The sequence below is a fragment of the Botryllus schlosseri genome, chromosome 8, assembly GCF_051294905.1.
Source record: "Botryllus schlosseri isolate E-star chromosome 8, Bs_hap1, whole genome shotgun sequence".
NCBI lineage: Eukaryota > Metazoa > Chordata > Ascidiacea > Stolidobranchia > Styelidae > Botryllus > Botryllus schlosseri.
In genome coordinates this window covers 26,042,560-26,067,114 of record NC_137243.1, presented here as the reverse complement: position 1 = coordinate 26,067,114, position 24,555 = coordinate 26,042,560, and the positions used below count along the sequence as shown (strand labels likewise).

Sequence of the window (24,555 nt, the reverse complement as noted above, 5' to 3'; positions counted from 1 at the left end):
ACATAGAGTCCTCAGTTCAAGAGTAAGACTGAAATGCTAAAAATTAGATTTTATTATTTGACTCACCAGAATTTATGACAGGAATTGCAATTTATTTTTGGCAAGTACCTGATTTCACCCTGGTCAACTGTAGCACGATATTCATGACTATTTTCTGTCTGTCATCTGTAATGTCTGTTGGGTCATTGGAGATACGAGTATGCGATAAGATAAAGCCTATAACTTTTCGGTCGATTTTGGGTAACATCTAGATTTACGATTAGGTTAGGGTTGGGGTTAGGATATATGTATGTATAACGGTTAGGGTTACTAGTTTTGCGATTATCAAGTCCCACTCCAGACTATTGATTATTGCTTTTTTTCATTGTTGCATGCTCAAATGTCCGGCAACTGTCTGTTGAATAACCTATGCTTTTTGAAGAGCTTCTTGGAAGTACAGAACTTCAATATACGATTGAACAGTATATTCATACTGGAATGAACTCGAATATTTTCAGCTGACGCTCGTCAGGAGTAAACGTCAGCAACTAGTAGAGAATTGTAAGGAATATTATATAGCCTACGATACTATTGTTAAAATACAATGTTCTCTTAATTCTCTACTATAGTTGCTGATGATTACCCCTGACGAGTGTCAGCCGAAAATATTCGGGCTAATTTCAATATTATGCATTTTTTTTGTACGCTCTGAATTGCAGTGATGATATGCTTCACTTGAGTTCCTATTGTGTAACTTAAAGCGTTGTCCTGGGACAAATAAAGTCTAGAACAGCCATTGGGCGCATAGCTAGCAAGCACACGAAGGTGTCTGTACCGTCAGGCCAGACAGGAGAGCGTCGGCACCCAATACCAGGTCAAACTTCGCAATACTCGTCCGTATCGACATTAGCTATGGACGACAAGGGGAACACGGGACAGGAACCAGGCATGCAAGTGGATGAGGCGAATGCTTTGAAGAATTCTTTAGAAACGACCGCGGTGGATGCTGAGGAATTAATGGAGACGGAGGATGTTGTGACTGTAGCCGCGCAAGAACAACCTGAAAATGGTGTTGAGAATGGTCAATTATCGGATGATGTGAGTAAAGAAGATGATTCTCTACTGAAAGAAGAAGATGATGAGTTTGGATTCTGTAAATCAGAAGCGACCATCACATTCCCAGTCGCAAACATCCACAAGCTCACCGACTCTGTCATGAGTCACAAAGTCTACATCCGCGGATTACCGTGGAGAATCATGATCATGCCGAGAAGCCACCCGGACAGATCTCAAGGTATTAAAGGTCTCGGGTATTTTTTGCAATGCAACGCAGAAAACGAGTCTACTTCATGGTCCTGTCACGGTACGGCCGAATTACGCATTCTACCGGCTAACGAGGAAGGCGAAACCTTACAAAAAACGATCGACCACATCTTTTATTGCAAAGAGAACGATTGGGGGTTCAGTAATTTTTTGACTTGGAACGATTTGATCAGTCCTGAAAAAGGTTTCATGTCTGCTGACAACATGGTGACTTTTCAAGTGCACTGTTTTGCGGACGCGCCGCACGGTCTTGCTTGGGACAGTCGTAAATTAACGGGTTACATCGGTTTGAAAAACCAAGGCGCTACATGCTACATGAACAGCGTGTTACAAACCTTGTTCTTTACTTCAAAACTACGCAAAGCCGTGTACTTGATGCCTACGGACAGTGACGACTCGTTTAAGAGTGTGTCTTTGGCTCTGCAGCGTGTGTTTTACGAGCTGCAACATAGTGACAAACCAGTCGGTACGAAAAAGCTCACGAAGTCGTTCGGTTGGGAAACGCTCGATTCTTTTATGCAGCACGACGTTCAAGAATTCTGCAGAGTGTTAATCGATAATTTGGAAAGTAAAATGAAAGGGACATGTGTAGAAGGTACGATACCAGATCTATTCCGTGGAACGATGATCTCTTATGTAAAATGCAAGCACGTCGAGTATATTTCGAGCAGGGAAGAATCGTTTTACGATATACAGCTGAACGTGAAAGGGAATAAGGACATCATCGAGTCTTTGAAGGCATACAGCAAGCCCGAAACTCTAGACGGGGACAATAAATTCGACGCTGGCGGTTACGGGATGCAAGAAGCCGAAAAAGGTGTTACTTTCAAGTCGTTTCCGCCCGTTCTTCATTTGCAACTGCTGCGGTTTCACTACGACCCGGCGTCGGACATGAATATAAAGATCAACGACAGATACGAGTTTCCAGAAAGGCTGGAATTGGACGAATTCCTGCACGAGACCGATCCGAACGACAAGGCGACCTACATTCTACATGCTGTTTTAGTTCACAGGTAATACATATGCAATTATGCACGCCTGTTTGACCTCTGCCATCTCAATTTGATTCTGTTCATAAAAATAATTTAGTCATCTCCAAGCAGACTTGTACAAACTAACGACTTTTAAAAATCGGCAACCAACCAACTGAAACGCGACTGACCAAATTCAATTTAGAAGCGGCTCATTGATTTCTGAATTCGAAAGGTTTTCGGCCCCCCCAAATCCTACCCCTGGCCATGCCACTGTTAGTATCGAGGACTATGAGCTAGCAATGGCTGCATAAACACTGGTATCATGATTCACGCAGAACAACGGCACAGGTTTTCTAGTTGTTCCAGTATATTGAACTAGAATTTCTCACTTGAAAAAATAACAGTAGTTAGTCGACCCTCTACCAACTAAATCAGTGGTGGGCAACTTCTCCAGCTTCGGGCCACATGATCATGCAAGGCCGGACACTCTCTGTGGGCCGCTTGAAATCCCTTCTCGGACCAAAACCGCCCCGCGGACCGTATGTTGCCCACCCCTGAACTAAATCGAGATTTCATTCTGCCAGCAATAGTGGTAGCATTTGACCAGGCCTTCATGCGACTGGTCATCATAAATGCAATGAAAATTTACCACAAAGTTTAAATGCGTGATATCGCATAGGGCATATCTGTAGAGAAATGTAACTCCAAATGCTTTCTAGTTATCCACACAATTTTAGACCCACTGCAACACATTGCGTTGTAAATTCCTTTCCGAACAATGTTCAGTGATTCTTGTCTAAACAGACACGGTGGCGCTGTTTATTTGACTTGATATCATTGCAAAGTGAATTGCTTTCATAGTCCCAAGCACGCTAAACAGAATTTGCATCTCGTAAAATCACTGTTTGCTGTCCGTCGGTACATCCGTGTCATTGTATAATACGGGGATTTTTATACTTTTTTACTAATCCGCTCCCTTGTAACGAAGTAATTTTATTTTGGACCGCTCGATTAGATTTAATCTACTTGTATTAGGTATAGTTATGTCTGTATAATACTGCCGGTATGCACATCTGCTTTCTTCAGCTGAACTTGTCTATCAATGATATCAGTCGCTACAGCAGGTAGTCAGGCTTGCTGGCTTGTAGCCTATTTTTATAAAGACCGAAATAGCTGATATTTCATGAATAGCTGATGTTTCATTGTGATGCAATAACCTATTGAGGATGAAGCTTTCCCGAATTTCAATTAACAATTTCTGATGCGGGTGGTTAGGGTTATGATGCTGGTACGAATAGCAATGTGATTACCCAATCCTCGTTAATCATGTAATTTGTGGGTTCTTGGAACTTTTTTAACGCGGACCCCTAAATGCGTTAGCTTGGTTGCATGCGGGAGTGGACTAGGAAATATTTTGGGACTTTACAGCCGCGATTGTCGGAAAACGACACTCCATAATTCTGAGTCAATTTGGGCAGTCTAATTTGGTAAAGCTGAAACTATTCTAGTCCCATTATACCTCGAAGGAGTCCATGGACCCCAGTTTAAAAACCACTGTTCATAATTCCTGTCTCGTACTTCTCGTTCTCGTATACGATCAGTAGTTCGGTTGGACGAAACTAAACTCGCAGCATATTAAACTATGAACACTTGCATCTTCTAGTGGAGACAATCACGGCGGGCACTACATCGCGTACTTGAATCCGAAAGGAGACGGGAAATGGTGCAAGTTTGATGACGACGTGGTGTCGCGGTGTACCAGAAAAGAAGCGTTCAACGGCAGTTTTGGTGGGAGAGACGAGGAAACGTTTATCGGGAGACATTCAACAAACGCGTAAGTCTTGTCCTATCGACAGTGGAGCTGAGCGAAATCGAGTGCATGACTGATTTGGTTCTATTTCGATTATGAGACCACAAGTATTTGTGCATCACTCCATGTCTACAACAACAGTAGGAATGATGTGGAAAGTTTAAATATGTACCTTTTATGCGACCACAGAGAGTATAATTACATTATAGATGATTTGGTATTTATTCGGCTATACCTTTTTCATTGCACTCTGTGACGATGCTGTGGGTTGATCACGACTTCACAGAACTGTCATTTCCACTAACTTAGATAGCTTTGTACTACATGTTTCGTATGCCGCGATATGACGAATCGAGGTTTAGTGTAAAATAGGCTACTATCGGAACTATAATTTATGTTGATATATTGCCCATTAAAGGCATGGAGTAAATATTTTAGTGCTAAGAAGGACTTGATACTCGATTCAGATTTGAGTACTCGAAACCCGGGCCTAGCAACGAGTGCCGGCTCACTGGCACTATTTTGACCGTGTTGCATTGAAAATTTCCAGGTACATGCTGGTGTATATTCGCGAGAGCAAGCTCTCGGAAGTTTTGTGTCCGATATCCGACACGGACGTTCCAGAACTGCTCGTTCACAGGCTGAACGAAGAAAGAAAAGTGGAGGCCTACCGCCGTAAAGAACGGTACGTCGTTCATGTCAGCCACACGTGTGCTTTTTAAGATTTTGGTATTGAAGTTACCGTAATATTCCATGTATAATGCGCAAAATGTTACTACCGTAATATTCCATGTATAATGCGCAAAATGTTACTGTTATTTTTTTGTCCCAAAATCGACGGGTGCGTGTTATGTTTAGGTACAACTAGCCTTGAAAGAAATCTCCCTCGAAATAAAACTTGAAATCACACCTTTCTTCATGTTAGATTTAATCGCGCATCGCATTCATCCATCGTGCCCAGTAATTCGTATTATCAGTGTTGCCAATTAGTGGGAGTTGTCTGCGCTGAGCGAAATTAGGTCATTGATTGCGCGGGTACATGTTTGATTTAATCGCGCATCGCATTCATCCATCGTGCCCAGTAATTCGTATTATCAGTGTTGCCAATTAGTGGGAGTTGTCTGCTCTGAGCGAAATTAGGTCATTGATTGCGCGGGTAGTCCTCCCTAATTTATCGGGTCAAGGACAGGCCTGAACAACCGCATATACACCAACACACCATGTTCGCAAGATGTAATCGCTGGCCTAAATACTACAGTCGCATCTCCAACTGGCCTGGTGCACACGACATGATAGCTGGCCTGAACTATCGCAGGCTTTGGCTGCTATCTACTATCGTTTACAGACAATGCCGTTAAGTGTATAATGATTAGCGATCGTTATGTCATGATTGTTCAACAGTGACATTGAATGCTGAAACATAACTATTCATGTACTACGAATGCAGGGTGCGTACTGTATATGGGTACAGGCTTTTTCCCAGAATTTGCATACCATTTTATACGTGGAAAGTTACGGTATGTGTGGAGCAGGCCTATCTTGGATTTTTAACCCGATACCGATCAAACCAATATCTAACGCCTTCATAGATAAACCAATGTATTCAGCTGATATTTAAAAGCTTCTACCGGAAGGCACATTTCCAAAACTTTTAAGGATTTATTTGATCAGCTGTACAGTAGGGCTCTTCAAAAATGACTTTTTTTCTCAAATCATACTGGCTACTTGATAAAATTGTTAGGTTACCTAATTTAAGCCTACACACAAAATTTGGTTCAATTCCAACCAGTAACCGCTTTGCTACAGGAGAAGTAATTTTCTATTTATTATATAAAAATGAATAATAAAAAATTTGAAAATTTTCTGTTCACCCCATGAAAGTGTTAGGCTGTCTATAGAAACGATGCTCACCAAATTTGGTTCAATTCCAGTCAGTGGAAGCGGAGTTATTGCCATCGAAAAATTTGGATATTAATAAAATAGTATTTACGGTGAGCACAACTATAATAAATGAACAAAGAATCGGTCACTGTAAATACTATTTTATTCAAATCCAAATTTTTCGACGGCAATAACTCCGCTTCCACTGGTTGGAATTGAACCAAATTTGGTGAGCATCGTTTCTATAGACAGCCTAACACTTTCATGGGGTGAACAGAAAATTTTGAAATTTTCGTTAATTTATTTTTAAATAATAAATAGAAACTTACTTCTCCTGTAGCAAAGCGGTTAATGGCTGGAATTGAACCAAATTTTGTGTGTAGGCTTAAATTAGGTAACTTAACAATTTTATCAAGTAGCCAGTACGATTTGAGAAAAAAAGTCATTTTTGAAGAGCCCTACTGTACAGCCATTGCTCTATGCTCAGGCGTGGACTAACTAGGGAGGCTGCATCTGGACTATAAGAAATGAATCAATAATCCCTGTCTGGCCTTCGCACATTGCAGTTATTTGAGCCCCTCCCAGAAGATTTCTCACTTGAAACTTGATTAGAGAGCGCATATTTATAGCGCATCACATCTATAAAGAAATTGACATTTTCCACTGTAAAAGAATATTAGGCTAATTTTGGTCTCAAAGGCGTTTCAAATGACTATCGAGCTTGCAATTATCCATTGTCTGAGGGTGCCGCCATGCTATCTACGGAGTTATTGATGGTGATTTTATAAAAAGTGGGTGTGATACCCAAAATTATGAGGTAAGATACTCTACCGGCAGTGTAGTTGGACGCTGGATATGGTCTTCTGCTCTGTAATGGAAGTCATTGGCTATCTTGGAGTTCTTCGAAATTGCTAGATTACCCCTTTTACTGTTTATGGGTGTTTAAGCGCACTGTGCATGAGTTTTTGATTGTTATTATTTCACTGGAAATATGAAATTCTTTCCTAATTTTCAATTTGAATCATCACATTTACTGATGTTTCAATTTCAAGATGGTGGGGTGGATTTAATTGGACAATAGGGATGTATTGTTTGGTGACATTGTAGGTATATGAAAATTGAATAGTATATCGATATTGAAATATACTCCAATATTTTTGCCTGACACTCGTCATGGGTGATTGTCAGCAATTAGTAGAGAATTGGGAAGAATATTGTATATACCGTACCAACAATAGTGTCATGAAATCTGTCGTCGTGGTCCAGTTTCGTTGGTATCAGCATGTCTCCATCTCGTGTTTATATTTCATGACGAGTATGTACTTTGCAGAATGGAAGCCCACTTGTACATGACCGTAAACGTCATCACAGAAGATAAGTACTGGGGCCACCAGTCGGAAGATCTTTTCGACGTTGAACGGCCAGGTCTTACCAGGTCAGTGTTATGTCCGGTCTCGTTGCGATGAGGTTTGACCGAATGTTGTATCTGTCATTGTGACACATGCACGGTTCCAATTCAAACCTGTGACTGCTTACTATTCCACAAATCGTAATGTAGAACGTTATTTGACAGCTATGATATGGAAATGTCCATTGAAACAGCCTTGCCCAGGTAATTTCCGTGGATTGCCGTGGCCTTGAGTTTGCGTCTGTTGAAACTTGTTGTCCTGACACACGGAGCAACCCACAGACAGGGCTGGGCGAGATCGAGTACATGAGTAATTTGCTTCTGAATTGAGTATTAGGCTCGAGTATTAGAGTATCACTTATCAAGACTTCGCAACAGTTACAATAATGCCGAGAGTTCAAATACGTACCTGTTATGCGACCACAAGGAATATAACGCAGGTTCTACATAATATTAAAGATGATGTGATGTTTTATCGACCATACCTATTTCATTGCACTTTGTGATGATGATGTTGGTTGATCAGGACTTCAGATACATGTCATTTCCACTAACGTGTGTAGCTTTGTAATCCATGTTTCGTATGCTGGAATATGACCAATCGAGGTTCACAAAAGAAATAATTCTCACTAATCGACTCAAGTCTTTATAATTAATACTTGATTCAGATTTGAGTACTTGTATGATTTTGCCCAGCCCTGCTGCTCACAGAGTCTTGTCACTGGTGGAGTGGTGCTGGTTATGTGTTGTGAGAGTTGTTCGCCAAGGCCACTACAACCTTTTAATTCTCAAGATATCAAGTTTTTACTTATTGATGAAAACACAAAACTAGTTAGTGAAGTGTAAATTCAGTTTTACAGTAGTTTTGTTAGTCATGGTTAATTTTAGCTCCGACAGCTGGCAAACAAAGTGGTTTGCCCATTATGAAATGATCTTATCCATGGCTTTGTTTGCGTATTTTCACCACACAAGACGTTAGGTGTAGGATTATGGAATAAGCTTGAATGGAAATAGGAGAGAGTATAAAATGCTCTGAAGAATTCAACATCGTAAACCATAATCAATCCCAATGCAATAATGCCAGCCTAGCATACTGCTGCTCAACTGTTTCCGTGAAGGCACTTCACTTTTTTAATCTAGTGACTGTTGTCTTTAACGAAATGAATAATGCACATTGTCTATTATTGTTGATATGCAATGTTCTTTTCGATTCTCTACTAGTTGCTGACGAGTGTCAGCCGGAAATATTCGGGTTCATTTCAATATGAATATACTAATCAATGGTGTATTGAAGTTCTGTACAGTCTTCAAGAAGCTCTTCTATTATAATGCAAAAACGATGTGAGACGCTGAGCATATTCTTTGTAAACAACAGGATGAACAGGTTAATAATTTTAGCTCATGATGCAGTGTAAAGTGGCCCTGTGCCTAATTTATTTCAAGTAACATCCCGTTAAAGTAATAAAGGTAATAAAAATAATTATGATACCTACAGGCTACACGTTTTAGCCCCAGACTAACATTATCTCATAGCCAAGCTTTTTTGTACCTGAATCTTGATTGCCGTTGACTTGGTGTCCGCCGTCCCAGATGTTATCTAATTGCACTGTGAAGGCAAATCAATCACTTTGCATGGGTTTCATGAGCTTAGCATTTGTATGCGATCAACTCACAGTTATGCTGTTAAAAAAAATTCCAGATATCGGGGATTCACTGATTAAATTATTAGGATGCCTAAAAAACGCTACACACCAAATTTGGCTCAATTCCTACCAGTAGAAGCGGGTGCAGTGGCAGCAATTGAAATTTATTATAAAAAATATTTGACATATATTTTTAAATTTTACTGTAAACCTCATGAGATGGTTGAGTTGTGCACGAAAACAATGCGAAACAAATTTGACGCGATTCCAACCCCGTATAAGCGAAGTTATTTGAGTTTTTCTACAATAATTCTTTCAACTGCAACTTTCAACTGCAATAACTTCGCTTCTACCGGTTGGGATTAAGCAAAAATTGTTTTGCATCGTTCTTTTAGCCAACTTGACAATTTTATGGGGTTGACTGTGAAATTTGAAAAAAAATTGTTGTACTTTTCATAATCAATTCAAAAATTTCATCTGGCTCTGCGTTGGCTTTTACTGTTGGAATCGAGCCAAAATTGGCGTGCAGGGTCTTTTTGGGCAAAGTAACAATTTATGCAATAAATTTCCGGAATCGGGGGAAAAAAGTTTATTTTGAACAACCCTAACCCACAATATTGTCACAAGGTTTAATAAGATAGGTATGATTGAAAAGATGCCAAATTATCGTGAATTAGGTGAAATGATGGCAATATTTCCTTTGTGGCCGCATAAAAGGTAGGCCTACGTATTTGAACTTCCCAAATCATCCGTACGGTTGATGCTCGACCCTACTCAGTATCATTCTAGTACTCGATTTTGCCCAGCCCTATTGGTGACACACACATTTCTTTCCGTTATGATTTCAAACATCCGTGTTTCCAGTATGTGAACTTGTGCCAGGCGTGTAATGACTTGACTCGAGTCACAATCTTTCGTCGACTCGACTTGACTCAATTTGTGCATTGACTCGATTTGTACATCGCGCAAGACTCGACCAAGTCATGACTTGGCGTGTTCTGTATTGAGTTATTTAAGTCTCGTATATCAGGACAGATGATTGAAAAATAGGCCCGTAAATTGTATTTTATTTGTTTGAATAACATGTCTTGTGTGAGAAAAATGAGTATATTATGAACCGGAGGCCTTCGACAGGGTTGTAACCAAGTCACAAGGCTCCGAGTCACAAGTCGAGTCATTTTCAATTCACCACCGAGTCCAAGTCAGCGAGCGTAGGGTCGAGTCCGAGTCATGATTTTATTACTAGAATCCAACCTAAGTCATTGTGTTGACTGCTCAGTTTCCAGTTAAAGTCTTGTTAAACCCACTTTTTATATACAACTTTGTTTGGTGATATCGAAAGGTTCGCATTTATAATGCACTAATTTCCCTCACTTTTAGCAGTTTCTGGCCCGCAGGTTCAAGTACCAGTATTAATAGACGATAACTCAACAGTGTGGTTACTTTACTATTCTGCTAAATTGAACTGAAATGTCGGTCTAAGTCTCGAGTCGTGTGACTTGGTTCGAGTCGTGCGCAATGAGTCGAGTCAATACACAGATTGATACTGGTTGAGGTATATCCGTATTTGTAGAAAATGACTCTAGTCGAGTCATTAGAAAATCGTGACTCGAGTCATTACAACCCTGGCCTTCGATTTAACGCAAGAGTGTGTAGAACCCGAATTGGACTCTATACTGAACAATAAAACACAATGACTTGAACACAAACTCGAGTCTTGACACTATGAGTCGGACGCGAGCTGTTATTCCCTGACTTCGACTTCACTTGTTGGTGAAATGTAAATGACTCGACTTGACCCGAGTCTAAACTATAAAAGTGGGGTTGACTTGTGACTGGGAGCCTGTGCTGTTGTGACCCTTTCGCAATCGGAACTATACACCTTTGCAGGCAATTCCGCGTGTTGAGAGAACAGACTTTCGATAACTTGATGGAGATGTTGTCGGAGGCGTTTGGCTATCCCCGCCCGCATGTTCGCGCGTGGCCGTTCTCTCAGCGTGCGAACAGCACGCTACGGCCTTGTATACTGGACGAGCTGGAGGTATGGAGATGTTGGTTCGCTGACGATGCACTCTGCAATTTCAAATGTAGTCATTTATGATTGTCTAGTTTTGAAGCTGCGTACTTGAGTTATCAAATTTCTGGTTTCCCTGTGAATACAACAGGAGAACTGTATTGTGCGAAACAAGCCAAACTTGCTGGACCGTCATTTGCTATTCTCGTTCTTGTGAGATTCAAATCTGATTTAATAGCAACTGAACTTGATTCAATGTCCAAGTTTCCTCGAATTCTGTAATTGTAATCTAGTTTGTGAAAAAAGCTGGTTATAATTCGAATTATAATCTAATTTTGAAAAAAAACTGTAGATATAATTCTCATTCTACTCTTAATTTTGATAAAACTGTGAAGCTATAAGAAAAGAAAAATTTGAATTTCAAAAAATGCCTTTGTTATTCGGTCTCAGATCTAAAATGAATGACTTCTATCATGATTTCAGGTTCTTGCACCCTCTAGTGGCCGAGCAATTTCACCAAACTAGCCGAAAATAGCTAATTTTGCCATATCTTGATAACCGCTATGCTAGAAAGCCAGTTTTTTCGGGATACCGAGTTGGTTCACTAAATTGTAACATGTGTTGATTGACTTTTCGCGCAATAGGAAACTCATTTATGGAAAATACATTGCACCAAATCCAATGATCATGTAGCTCCTTTGCAACTAATGATCATTCTCTCCAGGCGCGTAGCCAGAGGGGGGTTTTGGTGGTCGAAAGCCCAGCCTTGATAAGCGCGAAACTCCCTCCTTAAACGCGAAACCCCGTGCTTTTGAAATGACTATTCACTGTTCAGACCCTAATACTCGGTTGCAATTCAATAAGTCGTATTATCAATGTTAACGCGCGGCCAATTAACGAGAGGTGTGTTGCCAATTAGCGAGATTGTCAGTGCACATTGTTGAGATCATTGCAAAATCAGGTCTTTGATTGTCGCACGCTCGGCAATCGTGGCCTGGTTTATTACGTCTCCAACAAGCCTAGTTCCGCTGTCTTGAAGAATCGCATCTACAATAGGCCCGGTGCGCACTATACCATCGATGGCCTGCACAATCGCATCTGCTTTGCTTGGTGCGGACGATATCATCGGTTGGCCTACACAATCGCATCTGCAATAGGCCTAATACAAAAGATATATCATCGCTAGCCTAACTATCTCGTCTCGGGCCTAGCATGGTTTGGCTCCCATCTCTCGATGGCTTGGAGACAATGCCATTAAGTGTATGCTGATTAGCGATTGTGATTAAAGAGTGACACCGTGAAACTGAATGACATCGAATGTCCGCAAACATGTGCGACACGTGCGTACATGCGTAATCAATTTCCGCTAATACCTACACATAACCATCAGAAGATGTGTGTCAAGGCCTGAGTTATACAAGAGGACAGGTTTGAAGCAACTGAAATCGGCGTCAACTCGGACATTTTGACTTGCGCGAATCGTCGGCGAGGCTACGCGTTGATAAGCGTGCGTGTTTCATTGTTCGACGCGTTGATAAGCGTGGGTAATTAATTGTTCACAACAGATCAGGGAGTCGCTAATTAACAGCACTTCCGGACTCGTCGACAAACTTATCATGCGCGTATAATCGTCAACACGAGGAGATTGTATAATCGTCATTTACGCATGTACTTAACCCTAATCAAATGGATTGATGGTGTATTAGCAAATTCGGAAAAAATCGAAACCCCGCCCTTGTATTTCGAAACCCCCTCCCTATTTTTCGGCTGGCTACGCGCCTGATTCTTTCTACTATCCAAATTATGCTAGGTTGATATACAAATCAACTGATAAGTCTTTCGAAGAAGATTTTGTTGTTTAACGGCAATGTAACAAACAGTCACAGGCCAATTGGCATTGCAAACTTGGTACAACAGCAACCAACCAACATTCTTAATGGCGGTCTAAAAATCAACGATTTGCTTGTTACTTATTTTTTGTACATTTTCAAGACAACGTTCTACGGAAGTGAGATAGAAACATGTCGCTTCCGCAGATTTTAAACCCAAAACGGGCTTTCTAGCATAAGCGGTTATCCAGATATGGCGAAAGTAGCTATTTTCGGCTCGTTAGGTTAAACCTGACATCATGATGGAAGTTATTCATTTCAGATTTGGAACAAAAATATCAAAGGCATTTTTTTAACTTCAAATTTTTTCCTTTATTTACTCCACCCTAATAGTTCTGATTCCCATAAGACGTGAAAGCAACCAGATCTAACTCTACCTCTAATTTGGAAAAGCTAAAAATGTTCCAGTCTGGTGCAAGGCCGTGTTTGAAATCACTTCTTTCCATCGCTTAGGCGAGAGCAAAGACCATCATCGAACTGTCGGAAGGCGAAGCCGTCTGGAACCTTTGGCTGGAATTGTTATACAGCGACTCTGACTTGGAGTGCTTGCCCAACTTCGACAAGGACGGCGACGTGTTGGTGTTCGCCAAAATGTACATGCCCAGCACGAGGACTCTGGCGTATTGCGGGCACCTCTGCGTTCCCATCAGCGGGACTAAGATAGGAGATATCGAGCCCGAGTTGCGCAAAAAGGCGGGGCTGCCAGCGGACACGCCGCTGCTGCTGTATGAGGAAGTGCAGCACTCGCTGTGCTCTCACATCAAGGACAAGACTAAGAATCTGGGAGAGGCGATGGACAAGCTTATGGACGGGAATATCATCGTGTTTCAGGTAACCCGAAGTCAGACTGCGGCGTTTTTGGCGGGGTTGTGACCAAGTGACATGGCTTCGAGTCACAAATCAATCTCACTTTTATAGTTTTGACTCGAGTCAAGTCGAGTCATTTTCACTTCACCACGGAGTCTAGGTATTATGACTCGAGTCCAAGTCGTTGTGTTGACTGCTCAGTTTCCAGTTGAAGTTTTGTTACACCCACTTTCTATAACTCTAATGATATCGAATGGTTCGAATTTATAATACACTAATCCATATTTGCGCGATTCTTTGTCAGGTTGATTCTCCCGATATCGACAGCTACCCTTTACCGAGCGCGAAGGCGTACTTCCGAGACCTGGTGTACAGAATCGACGTCGTCTTTTGCAACAAAAACGACATGTGTGACCCCGGGTTCACCGTTAACCTCAGCCAGAAGATGACCTACAACCAGGTGACACGCGGAATTTTGGAAAATGAGTGCTTTTAGTTCTGGTTGGGAGCTTTGAAAAGTAACCAGTTCTAGTTGCAAAGTGGGTGGTTTTAGTTCTAGAGTCCGAATTTTAAAAAAATGCCTACTTTAATTTCTGGTTGGTAGTTCTGAAAAGTCACCAGTTACAGTTGTGAGTTTTTGTACTAGTTTTAGTTCTAGACTGCTAGTTACGAATCTTGAAACGTGTGTACCTCTAGTTGTAGTTCTAGTTGCGCGTTTTGAAAAGTGAGTAAAGTTGTAGCTCTATTAGGAGTTTTGAAAAGCGAGTAGTTCTAGTTGTGGATTTCAAGAAGTGAGTAGTTCTACTTCTAGCTGCGGAATTTTAAAAGTGAGTAGTTCTAGGTCTAGTTGTGGTCCTACTTCTAACAACGGCTTTTCAAAAGTGAGCAATTCTATTTTGAGTTTTGAAAAGTGAGTAGTTCTAGTTACAATTGTGGATTCCAAGAAGGGAGTAGTCCTACTTCTAACTGGATTTTTAAAAGTGAGTAATTCTAATTTTAGTTTGGAAAAGTGAGTAGTTCTAGTTCTAGTTGTGGATTTTAAGAAGGGAGTAGTTCTAGTTCTATTTAGGGATTGAAAAAAAATGTAGATGCCGAACAACTATAAAATGTGTGTTGTTGTTTTGATACCAGTGTTCTGTTGTGTGATGTTCTTGCAGCCATTGGTAGCTCAGAGCCATCACTATTAACATTGAAACTAACAGACAAAACCTCTCCCGTTTCAAAACCATACTGATGTTCGGGTGAAAAACCGATGAAATGAAAATGAACGAGTTGCACATTCTGAAAAAAAGTCTGGTGCCCGATCGCACCTTTGCCATTCGAACAGTCTGTAACAGCAGCCGTTGTTTGTTATTTAGATGGCCGCAGAGGTGGCGAAGCACCTGGACACGGACCCGATGATGCTTCAGTTTTTCCGTATCCAGGCGGTGCGCGATGCTCCTGGCACTGTGATCCGATCCCATTTCGAAGGGCAACTCAAAGATCTGCTGCAGGTTCGTGACTTTGCCCGTAATCAAGTCTGGCGCGTCTCACACCGATTTAGAAAGGTATTTTTGCATGACATGGCAGCAGGGTCGTAACCAAGTCACAAGGGTCCGAGTCACAAGTCAATCTCACTTTTATAGTTTGACTCGAGTCAAGTCGAGTCATTTTCACTTCACCACCGAGTCAAATCCGAGTCCAAGTCAGTGAGTAGAGGTCCGGGTCATAGTGTTGTGACTCGAGTACGAGTCCAAGTCATTGTGTTCACTGTCCAGTTTTGAGTTCAATCCGATTAAATCTACTTTTATCATCTCTGCTCGAGTGATATAGAATGGGTCGCATTCATAATATCGAAATTTTCCTCAGTCCTATCAGTTTCTGGCTCTGTTTCCAAGCATCGGGACTGATAGACGAAATACCAATCATGTGATGACATTACTATTTTTCGAAGTCACAATGAAATATCTGTCTTGGCCGTCCTAGTCTCGAGTCATATGACTTGGTTCGAGTCCTGCACAATGGGGGTCTAGTTTGAGGCCTGGATTTGCCTAAAAACTGAAAACTTCCGTGTGGGAGTAGAAGTAGCCTGAAAAGTTTGCCACTTTAGTAAACAGGGCAAGTAGATTTACTTCGTGACAGCCCACCTCTGCTTACACGTGGAATGGAATCTGATTGAAATCACAGGTTTACGGGACGAGGAAATTTGCCAAGAAACTCTATTATCAAGAGCTATCGATGAAAGTGGGCGAATTTGAGAATAAGCGGCAGTTTCGTTGCGTCTACGTCAACCCGAAGTTGAAAGAAGAGGATCTCTTGCTGTACGTCAACAAGAACAGCGACGTGTCTGCGTTGTTGGCAGAGTGCAGGTCAAAGGTACGGAGTGCTTTGTGACGGATATGTTGCTCAAAAGTAGGGCTGAGCACAATGATTACTGTACTCGAGTACTGAAAGACGATTTCTTTGAGTACTGAGACTTGGTGCAAAACCGCGCAGTGCCGCACGTTGGTGGATGTAACAAGTAACTTCTGTGAAGTTGCACGCAAATTCCAATCAAACTTGCGTCCATTTTACACATTTCGAGAAATTTAACTTTACGCATAGTTCATCCCCTTTCAGCCATACCTTAGCGATGGTTATTTCGCAAAAGTGTTGATAAGAAATATCTTCCTACCTAATTTTTTTCATGCAGAGTGCGTCATTCATAGATAATACTAATACATGGCTCATCGCAGTGTAGTTTTACTAACAACCATGTATCAACAGCTTGTCATTATTAGTCATAGGTGACTCAGTGAGTTGAGATGGTGTGAGCAACTAAAACTCATCAACTCTCGTGGTATCCATATTTGCAGCTTTGTACACTTGCTACCTGGCAAGATATTGTTCCGTATGATGAGCTAAAATCTTGGTTTGGCCATCGGTAGGAAGTTGAACAGTTGTACGGATAGGTGTTGTATAACACAAGAACTCAGGTTGAAAATTTGTGACAAATGCCATAATCTTAACTTGATATGATTTTTTCAATGGAAGGAAGGCAGAGATAGCGCTCATATTGGCAGGTGTAGACTGCCACTGCATCTGACTCACTCTCAACACTTTAGTAGCAAGATGAACTAGCTGTGATGAACACGCCAATAAATATATTTCGCTTATTGCTTTTGCGAATACCTCCGTTCCAGATTTTGTATTTAGGTATACCATATTGCATTTGTATGACTGTAAATTATTTCGTGAGAATTATAATGGATCTAAGCAAATTTTACACCTTTGCATCTGTACCTTTGCTAAAACTAGTTGTCGAATTGAACAAGATAACCCCGCAGTTGGTGCACCGGGCGCCTGGGTTGTAATCAAATCGCAAGGTTCCGAGTCACAAGTCAATCTCACTTTTACGATACTGGCTCGAGTCAAGTCAAGTCATTTGCAACTCACCACCAAGTCATTGAGCAGGTGGCCCCGTCAGGGTCATACTGTTGTGACCCGAGTCCAAGTCATTGTGTTCACCGTTCAGTTTTGAGCTCCACTCATGTTCTACCCACTCTTTCAACTCTGCTTGGGTGATATAGAATGGCTCGCATTCAGGATATCGTAATGTTTCACTCCCTTAACGGTTTCTGGCCCTAATTTTCAAGTACCAGTACTGATAGACGAAGTACCAATACGGTGCTAACTCTTCGAAGTTACAATGAGAGGTCTGTCTTGGCTGTCCGAGTCTCGAGTCCTGCGTAATGACTCAAGCGCAAGTCGAGTCACTTTTCGCATTTGAAAAAATGACTCGAGTGATTACAACCCTGACGGGCGCCATGTCAAGAATTTGATAAAATGCTCTTTGAAATTGGAGACCTTTGAAAGTGTTTGTTTGTGGGAAAATATTCAAGCGGTGTTTGTTTGTTGTCAGGTGAACCTGCCAGAAGAGCGGGACATGCGTCTGATGGAGGTGGTCGGTGCGAAAATCTACACTGTGATGCGGCCAGAAATGTCTATTGATCTCATATCGAATCATAACGCAACATCCAAAATCTACCGTATTGAAGAGATACCGCCTGACCAGAAAAATGTGAGTATTACAAATTTTGAGTGTGCGTCACACAAATGTACAAACTGTTGACTACGACTAGAACTACTCTTCAAAACTCGCAACGAGAAATAGAACGGCCTTGAAAAATTTGATGGACAACTTACTAATACCTGGTAATGCGAATTACTGAAACACAAATGAGCTAGGAAATTTTTGAGATGAGACTTGGCATTTCAAAGGGACGGGTTTCGATGCTTAAAATCCGCCCCCTGGTTACGCCACTGTTAGTAGTGACGACTCTGAGCTAGCAGTGGCTGCGCGAACATCACACAACAGAACACGACATGTATTTTTCTAGTTCAGTGGTTCAGTGGACCGTCACAACCCCGCAGTTTTAGTTCAAATTTCACTCGAAATCCGCACCGTCGATTTGATATGAGCTCGTGCCGTAAATCCATTTCCACAAAGATAGGTGGTGACGGATACAGTATTAACAGGTAACGCTTTCGACGACACCTTTAGGTAATATCGCAACATATATGGTACCGAAATTGCAGTTTTCTAATGAACATATAACGTCCAGCACAGTCATATAGCAGATCATCTCGAAGTTGTTCTGGAGAAAATGATTTATACAAACAATTTTTTTCCGAAACCCCAACAAAACATCTGCACACAGCAACATGTTTGTATCTGTAGGCTATTGGCATTTGACAATTATCCGACAAGATAGCGTAATGGTGAGGCGTCAGGCTTCTTGATTGGTAGGTCGTGGGTTCGATCCCCGGCCGGTTCAGACCGAAAACCTGATTAGTAACACTGGTATCCATGACTTCCCTGCTTGGCGCTCGTGCATTGATGGGATAGCATGGAGGGGTGGTGCAAGACTTAAAAAGACGTAAAAGGCTATATCTGTACCTTCCTTGTCCAGCGGCATATGCACATCATGCACTCATGATATGCATATGCGCAAATCGTCTGTATGTGTATTATGAGTCGGTGTATATGCCGCAAAAACATCAAGGAAAAAAATCAACTATACGTCCTGTCCTGACAATCGAAATGAGCTTGCACAGTTGAATATTTAATCTCAGACAGCCATTTTGAGTCTTGAAGTTTTAGCAGTTATAAAGCGAAACTGCCTCGCGAATTCTCTATTCAAAAAACACAAATTAGGTTATCAACCGATTTGCAAGTTTGAAGGTTTATCTGACCCCCTGAAAATGCTTCGCGGTTGAGAACCACTGTTCCAGATGTTCTACAACAAAAAAAATTTCACTGCGAGACTGGAACGAGAACTACTCGCATTTCTAAAACGACTCTCTTCTCAAAATGCACAACTAGAACTACTTGCTTTTCAAAATCAACATCTATAACAAGAACTACCGACTTTTTACAATGTCCAACTCGAACTACAACTACTCGCTTTTCAAAATTCTAGAAGGTGAAGTACTAAAAAAATCAGCACTTATTTGACTGTTAACCAACTAGATTTGCAGTTTGTAAAAATCCGGTATGCTGATATTGATGTCCGTGTATTCTTTTCCTTGTCAGATATCGGAGGATGAGTTATTGATAAATGTGGTGCACTTTCATAAAGAAGTTTATCAAACGTTTGGCGTCCCGTTTTTACTGAAAATCAAGACCGGCGAGAGGTATAAACAGGTGAGCGTGCGGAGATGCGGTTTTGTATCAGCGTTGTTTGTTAATCCCGGTCTATCGATGCAGATAAAGGAACGAATTCAAGAAGCTTTGGATATGACGGACAAGGATTTTGATAAATGGAAGATAGCCGTGATTATTCAAGGACAGGTACAGTGATAATTGCTTGACATTGGTTGTCCAAAATTTGAAAAATCTCAAAAATAATGCGTAACAATGTCTCATTCTATAGATTATTGGTAAAAAAAACAGCAATGAGCCTGGAATAAGCTCACAGGAAAGTCGTTAAGATTTGTCGCAAAGCGTTTGAAAGTAGCTAACGCCAAGTGGGCGTGCCAGCGACCATAGAACGACAACAAGACTAGTAATCACGAAATCGCGACTCTCGATTGGCTAATCGGCTATGCCTCAATGATCACGACGGTGGTGGCTTGCTTAATAGTTGTTGAAGGTGTTTGCCAACGGCGGTGATTCTGTAAGCGCATTGTAGGTTGGTTGGCGGATAATGATTTAAGATTAATTCAGGACATGTTGAGTTACTAAATACATGACGATGAACAAACAACAGCTGCTTCACATAAACTTAAACCATGACTGGCTTATGGTGAAGGAAACCGCCTATATGTCTGTTTTGGCCGAGGGAAAGCGCAGAACCTGCGAAGAAATATTGCAAAGGCGCTTATGCAAGTGGCGAACGAATTTCTTGTTTCAGAAGGGATGCATCATCATTAGGGCAAGTTTTTGTTGCAGTTAAATCCGTGGAAAGTTGCATCTATTTTTGACAAAAGTTGCAGTAAAAAGTTGCATTTATTTTTTCACAAAAGTTGCACTATAAGACCACATTTTGCTCGGTTGACTAAAAATAAAAAAGTCAACTTCCCAGTTTGACTAAAAAAAAAAGGTCAACTTTCCGGCTCAGCTCCCGAAATAGCCGTAAGAGCATTGCTTCAGTGCTGATTTACGGTATTTCAGTCGAATGTGGCCGTGTATTTCACCAAAATACTTTCATGAAAAATCGAAATAGTTGCAAAATGTTGCAAAAAGTTGCATGAAGAAAAATGGACAAAAGTTGACAAAAGTTGCACTATAAGATTCCTTCTAAAAGCTTAAAACAGCATTCTACATATCTTACGATTATTTAGGAAGCTGCCGGAAGCTGTAAAAAAAGTTGCAAAAGTTGCAAAAACTTGCCCTAATCATCATTGAATACAAATATAAAGCTTAACAATGACACTACTTTGTCTGATCTTATTAGGCTCCAGTCGTGCTATATAACTGAAGTCTTGAATGCTCTAAGGATTGGCTGAATCAGCCGTTTATGCTGGGTACTTATTAAACTCCTACAGCAAAATGAATTCACTCGTAAGTGCTGTCAAAGTCGTCAATGATGCAGTAGAAAGAGGTGTGAAGGTAAGCACAGACTATGCTGTTATGACCGCAGCAAAAGACAGTTTGCTGATATATCTTAGCATGTCCTGAATGAATCTTGAACCATTGCCGGCTGCAACATTACAAATGCTGGAATCGAACCAGACCTGGATATAAAACGAGCTTAAAATGCATTGAAATAACATCTTCTGAGCAGATAAGATTTTATGCGGCAACTATCTCACATATGGTGTGCTGCACCAGTTTGCGATGACTAATATACTTTACTTACGCCCAGAAAAGTAGGAGCACTGACGTAATTGTAACCATAACTAGGTATTTCTCGGATTTATATTTAGTTCTAAAAGTGCACAATCATTCGCCGTTTCACCTCTGTCATGCCTGCAATTGTCTAAGGCTAAGCTATACAAGCAAACTGTCTTTTTAATGGTCATGCCAGCATAGTCTGTGCTTATACCTCTTCAACTCTTTGTGCGGCATCATTGACGACTTTGACAGCACTTACTAGTGAATTCATTTTGCTGTAAGAGTCTAATTAGTCCCCAGCATAAACGACCGATTCAGCCAATCCTTATGGCATTCTAGACTTCAATTATATATCACGACTGGAACCTAATAAGATCGGATAAAGTAGTGTCATTGTTAAGCTTTATATTTGTATTCAATGATGATGTATCCCTTCTGAAACAAGAAATCCGTTCGCCACTTGCATAAGCGCCTTTGCAATAATTCTCCACAGGTTCTGTGCTATCCCTCGGTCAAAACATACATGTAGGCTATTGCGGTTTCCTTCACAGTGAGCCAGTCATGCTTCAAGTTTGTGTGAAGCAGCTGTTGTTTGTTCATCATCATCATCATCATGTATTTAGTAGCTCAGCATGTCCTGAATTAATCTTAAGTCATTATCTGCCAACCAACCTACAATGCGCTTACAGAATCACCGCCGTTAGCAGACTCCTCCAACAACTGATGAGCAAGCAACTACCGTCGTGATCATTGAAGCATAGCCGATTAGCCAATCGGGAGCCGTGATTCCGTGATTACTAGTCTTGATGCCGTTCTATGGTCGCTGGCACGCCCACTCGTCGGTAGCTACTTTCAAACGCTTTGCGACAAATCTTAACGACTTTCCTGTGAGCTTATTCCAGGCTCATTGCTGTTTTTTATCAATGAGCTATAGAATGAGACATTGATACCCATTATTTTTGAGATTTTCCAAATTTTGGACAAACCTATTGTGCATACTGGGAATTTTTCCCTATTTTTAACGTTGTTGTGTTAAATTAATTTAAGATACTCTTGGTGGTGCTGAACTTCGATATACTATTGTAATCGTCAGCAAGTAGTAGAGAATTGGAAAGAACATTGTATATCAACAATCATCTCGCAAAGTATGACGTAACATGCATAAAGATTTGAATAATCCAGCCGAACATATGGCTTAAGCTCAATGTAGGCTTGACCCACTATTTGTTTACTATGCATGAACTCTACCAGCCGCTGACGAGTGTCTGCCGAAAATATTTGTTTATTTCAATATGAATATATTCTTCGGTTAAATGAACTGCACTTTCTTCTAATGATTTCATGTACTTGAGTTTTACTACTATTCAAATAAGATTTGATTTGCATCTCACAACCAAAAAAATGTATGTTTTGATCTCGATAGATGGAATGTAATGCTAATGTGCCATCGGCCATCATAAGATATCTTTGTATCCAGAATTTTCTACAATAACCTCGCTTTCACTGGTTGGAATTGAGCCGAAATTGGTGTGCAGCGTTTTTTTTTAGACAACTTAAGAAATTTAATCAGTAAAATTTAAAAATAAGTTATTTTTGAACAGCCCTAGCGGGCATAGTAGCCGACATTGGTGGTAATTAAATAGAGTAGTTGCCGCTCTTCACAAAACAGATCCATCCGACTTCCACGACCAGTGGTGTTATTTCTCAATGCCCTATGAAATGCCCAGCCAAGTGTGTTACATGTCCGCTAATTTCTTGTAAACCTTTTCCCAGGCCAAGTATATTAACGACGAGAGCGATATCAACGTGAACGTAAAAGATTTGAGCAGCCCTTCCTATCCGTCTCAGGTAAGCAAGTTTCAATTAACAACGAGTTTAGTTCTAAGTTGATTTAGGTTTTGGAGACTCGCACTTGTTTGTTGGCTTGTCAGCTGCTTGTGTATGAAGCCACACAAAGTTTGAAAAAATTTAAAAGAAAACAACGAAACGATATCGAAATATCTGTTAGCTGTTTGTTGAACTGTGTCGTTTTACCGTCAGGCACCGCACCTCTGCAGCAAGGCCTGGATCGGTCTGGACCACGTGAACAAGGCCCCGAAACGTCCCCACGGCCGGTTCGGTTATTTGGAAAAGGCCATCAAGATCCACAACTGACGCGCGTTCGCCGATCTTCAGCAGCAGAGAAAAATTTTACCGCTTTCAATTTACATTTTACATCTCGTCCCGGCGCGAGGTGTGTGCGCGGCTTACCCGAGGACAGCGATATGCATGGATTCCTGTTTTGTTGACCAGTGTAATGACTATATTGCCGTTGCGATTTGATGGTTTTACTTTTTGCCACGCGAACCCGACACTTGGAATTGTAAACTCGCGATGTGCCGGAACCCAGTCGCCCGTAGGCTCAACTCTCTCAGATGCCGACAATCTGTGCTATTATCAGCCCTTCTGTGTAACTTGTACTATTGGGTATGTTATATTTCATGTAACAGTTCCCAGCGCTGGTCTTCATTTTTCGTGCGTCTCGAGGTACGTAATCGAACTATACAATTGAATAGTGTATTCATATTGAAGAAAACCCGAATTGTAATCGTCAGCAACTAGTAGAGAATTGAGGACTTTGTATGTTAATAGACGGTATCAAATTTCGAATAGCGAGGTCAACAGATGGCACAATGTAGTATTTTGAGTTTATACACAAATTCCTTCAGTTGTTACAACCTAGGTTGGCGTATTTTCATGCAAAGTCGACTCCTAGACACTTAACGACATGATGAACTAGTATCAGCCGAGAATATTCGGGTTTAATTTGATATGATTATATTATTCAATTGTATATTGAAGTTCTGTACCTTCACGAGTCTCTTTAAGTAGTTGAACTACTTGTTTGATTTCTTTTGACATCACATGCTCGGTTGTCGCTACAGTTATGAATCATATTTCGTGATCGAACGCAGAAGTATTGAGAGGCCGGGTGCTCTTTTGCGATACGTTGATGGATCTCACAATTGATTCTTTTTGTTACTATAAATTGTCTGCTTTACGTGGTTCAATAAATTAACTAGAGCTTTCTTCGATTTCGGTTGTTGGACGTGTATAATTGGTGATTTAGGACTAGAGCCCAGCCGATACTGATACAACTGACAACTAGCACCTTCAACAATAAGTCCGATATTCAAAAGTTATGGCTTCTAGCTTCAGGCGCATTTCCAAGTTCTAGACTATTTATTTGAACAGCCATTGGTATGCTTGAACAATTGGACAGTTATAAGAATTGGATGAAGATTCGCAGTCGCAGGTTGTAGTTCTCTGAATCTCTGCTACCATGTTGTTACGTCACAAAAATTGCCGATAGCTTATTTCGCTAATGTTGCTCCTGATATTTCTTTGAAAGTGTAACATGGACTCGATGTTATCGCGAAACCGGTAACCGGTCGGGCCCTAATTAGAACCGCGTAATGAATCAGGGTGTCTCCTGTCTGTGCTGCGCTCTGAATGAGCTAAAAACATGCATTTGTTTATTGGCGTGATTG

The 24,555-nt window shown here is 41.0% G+C and overlaps 1 protein-coding gene and 1 long non-coding RNA gene across 3 annotated transcripts in view; both read left to right on the top strand.

Annotated features, from left to right (window-relative positions):
* The window catches only part of LOC145444692 (uncharacterized), a 330,781-nt gene that overhangs the window by 251,527 nt on the left and 54,699 nt on the right, over positions 1-24,555 (top strand). The window lies entirely within an intron of this gene.
* Positions 660-24,099, top strand: LOC145444003 (ubiquitin carboxyl-terminal hydrolase 7-like). 2 transcript variants are annotated; one of them, XM_080321905.1, is made up of 15 exons: positions 660-2,315; positions 3,940-4,110; positions 4,637-4,771; positions 7,298-7,402; positions 7,541-7,579; positions 10,909-11,059; positions 13,375-13,752; positions 14,033-14,188; positions 15,087-15,221; positions 15,895-16,083; positions 17,609-17,767; positions 19,283-19,393; positions 19,457-19,540; positions 22,799-22,873; positions 23,066-24,099. In XM_080321905.1, the coding sequence occupies exons 1-15, from the start codon at positions 892-894 to the stop codon at positions 23,177-23,179; spliced, it is 3,426 nt and encodes a 1,141-aa protein (XP_080178031.1). In that variant the 5' UTR covers positions 660-891; the 3' UTR covers positions 23,180-24,099. The 2 variants fall into 2 exon arrangements, with proteins under 2 accessions (XP_080178031.1, XP_080178032.1); XM_080321906.1 differs by lacking the exon at positions 7,541-7,579 and having other exon boundaries at positions 663-2,315.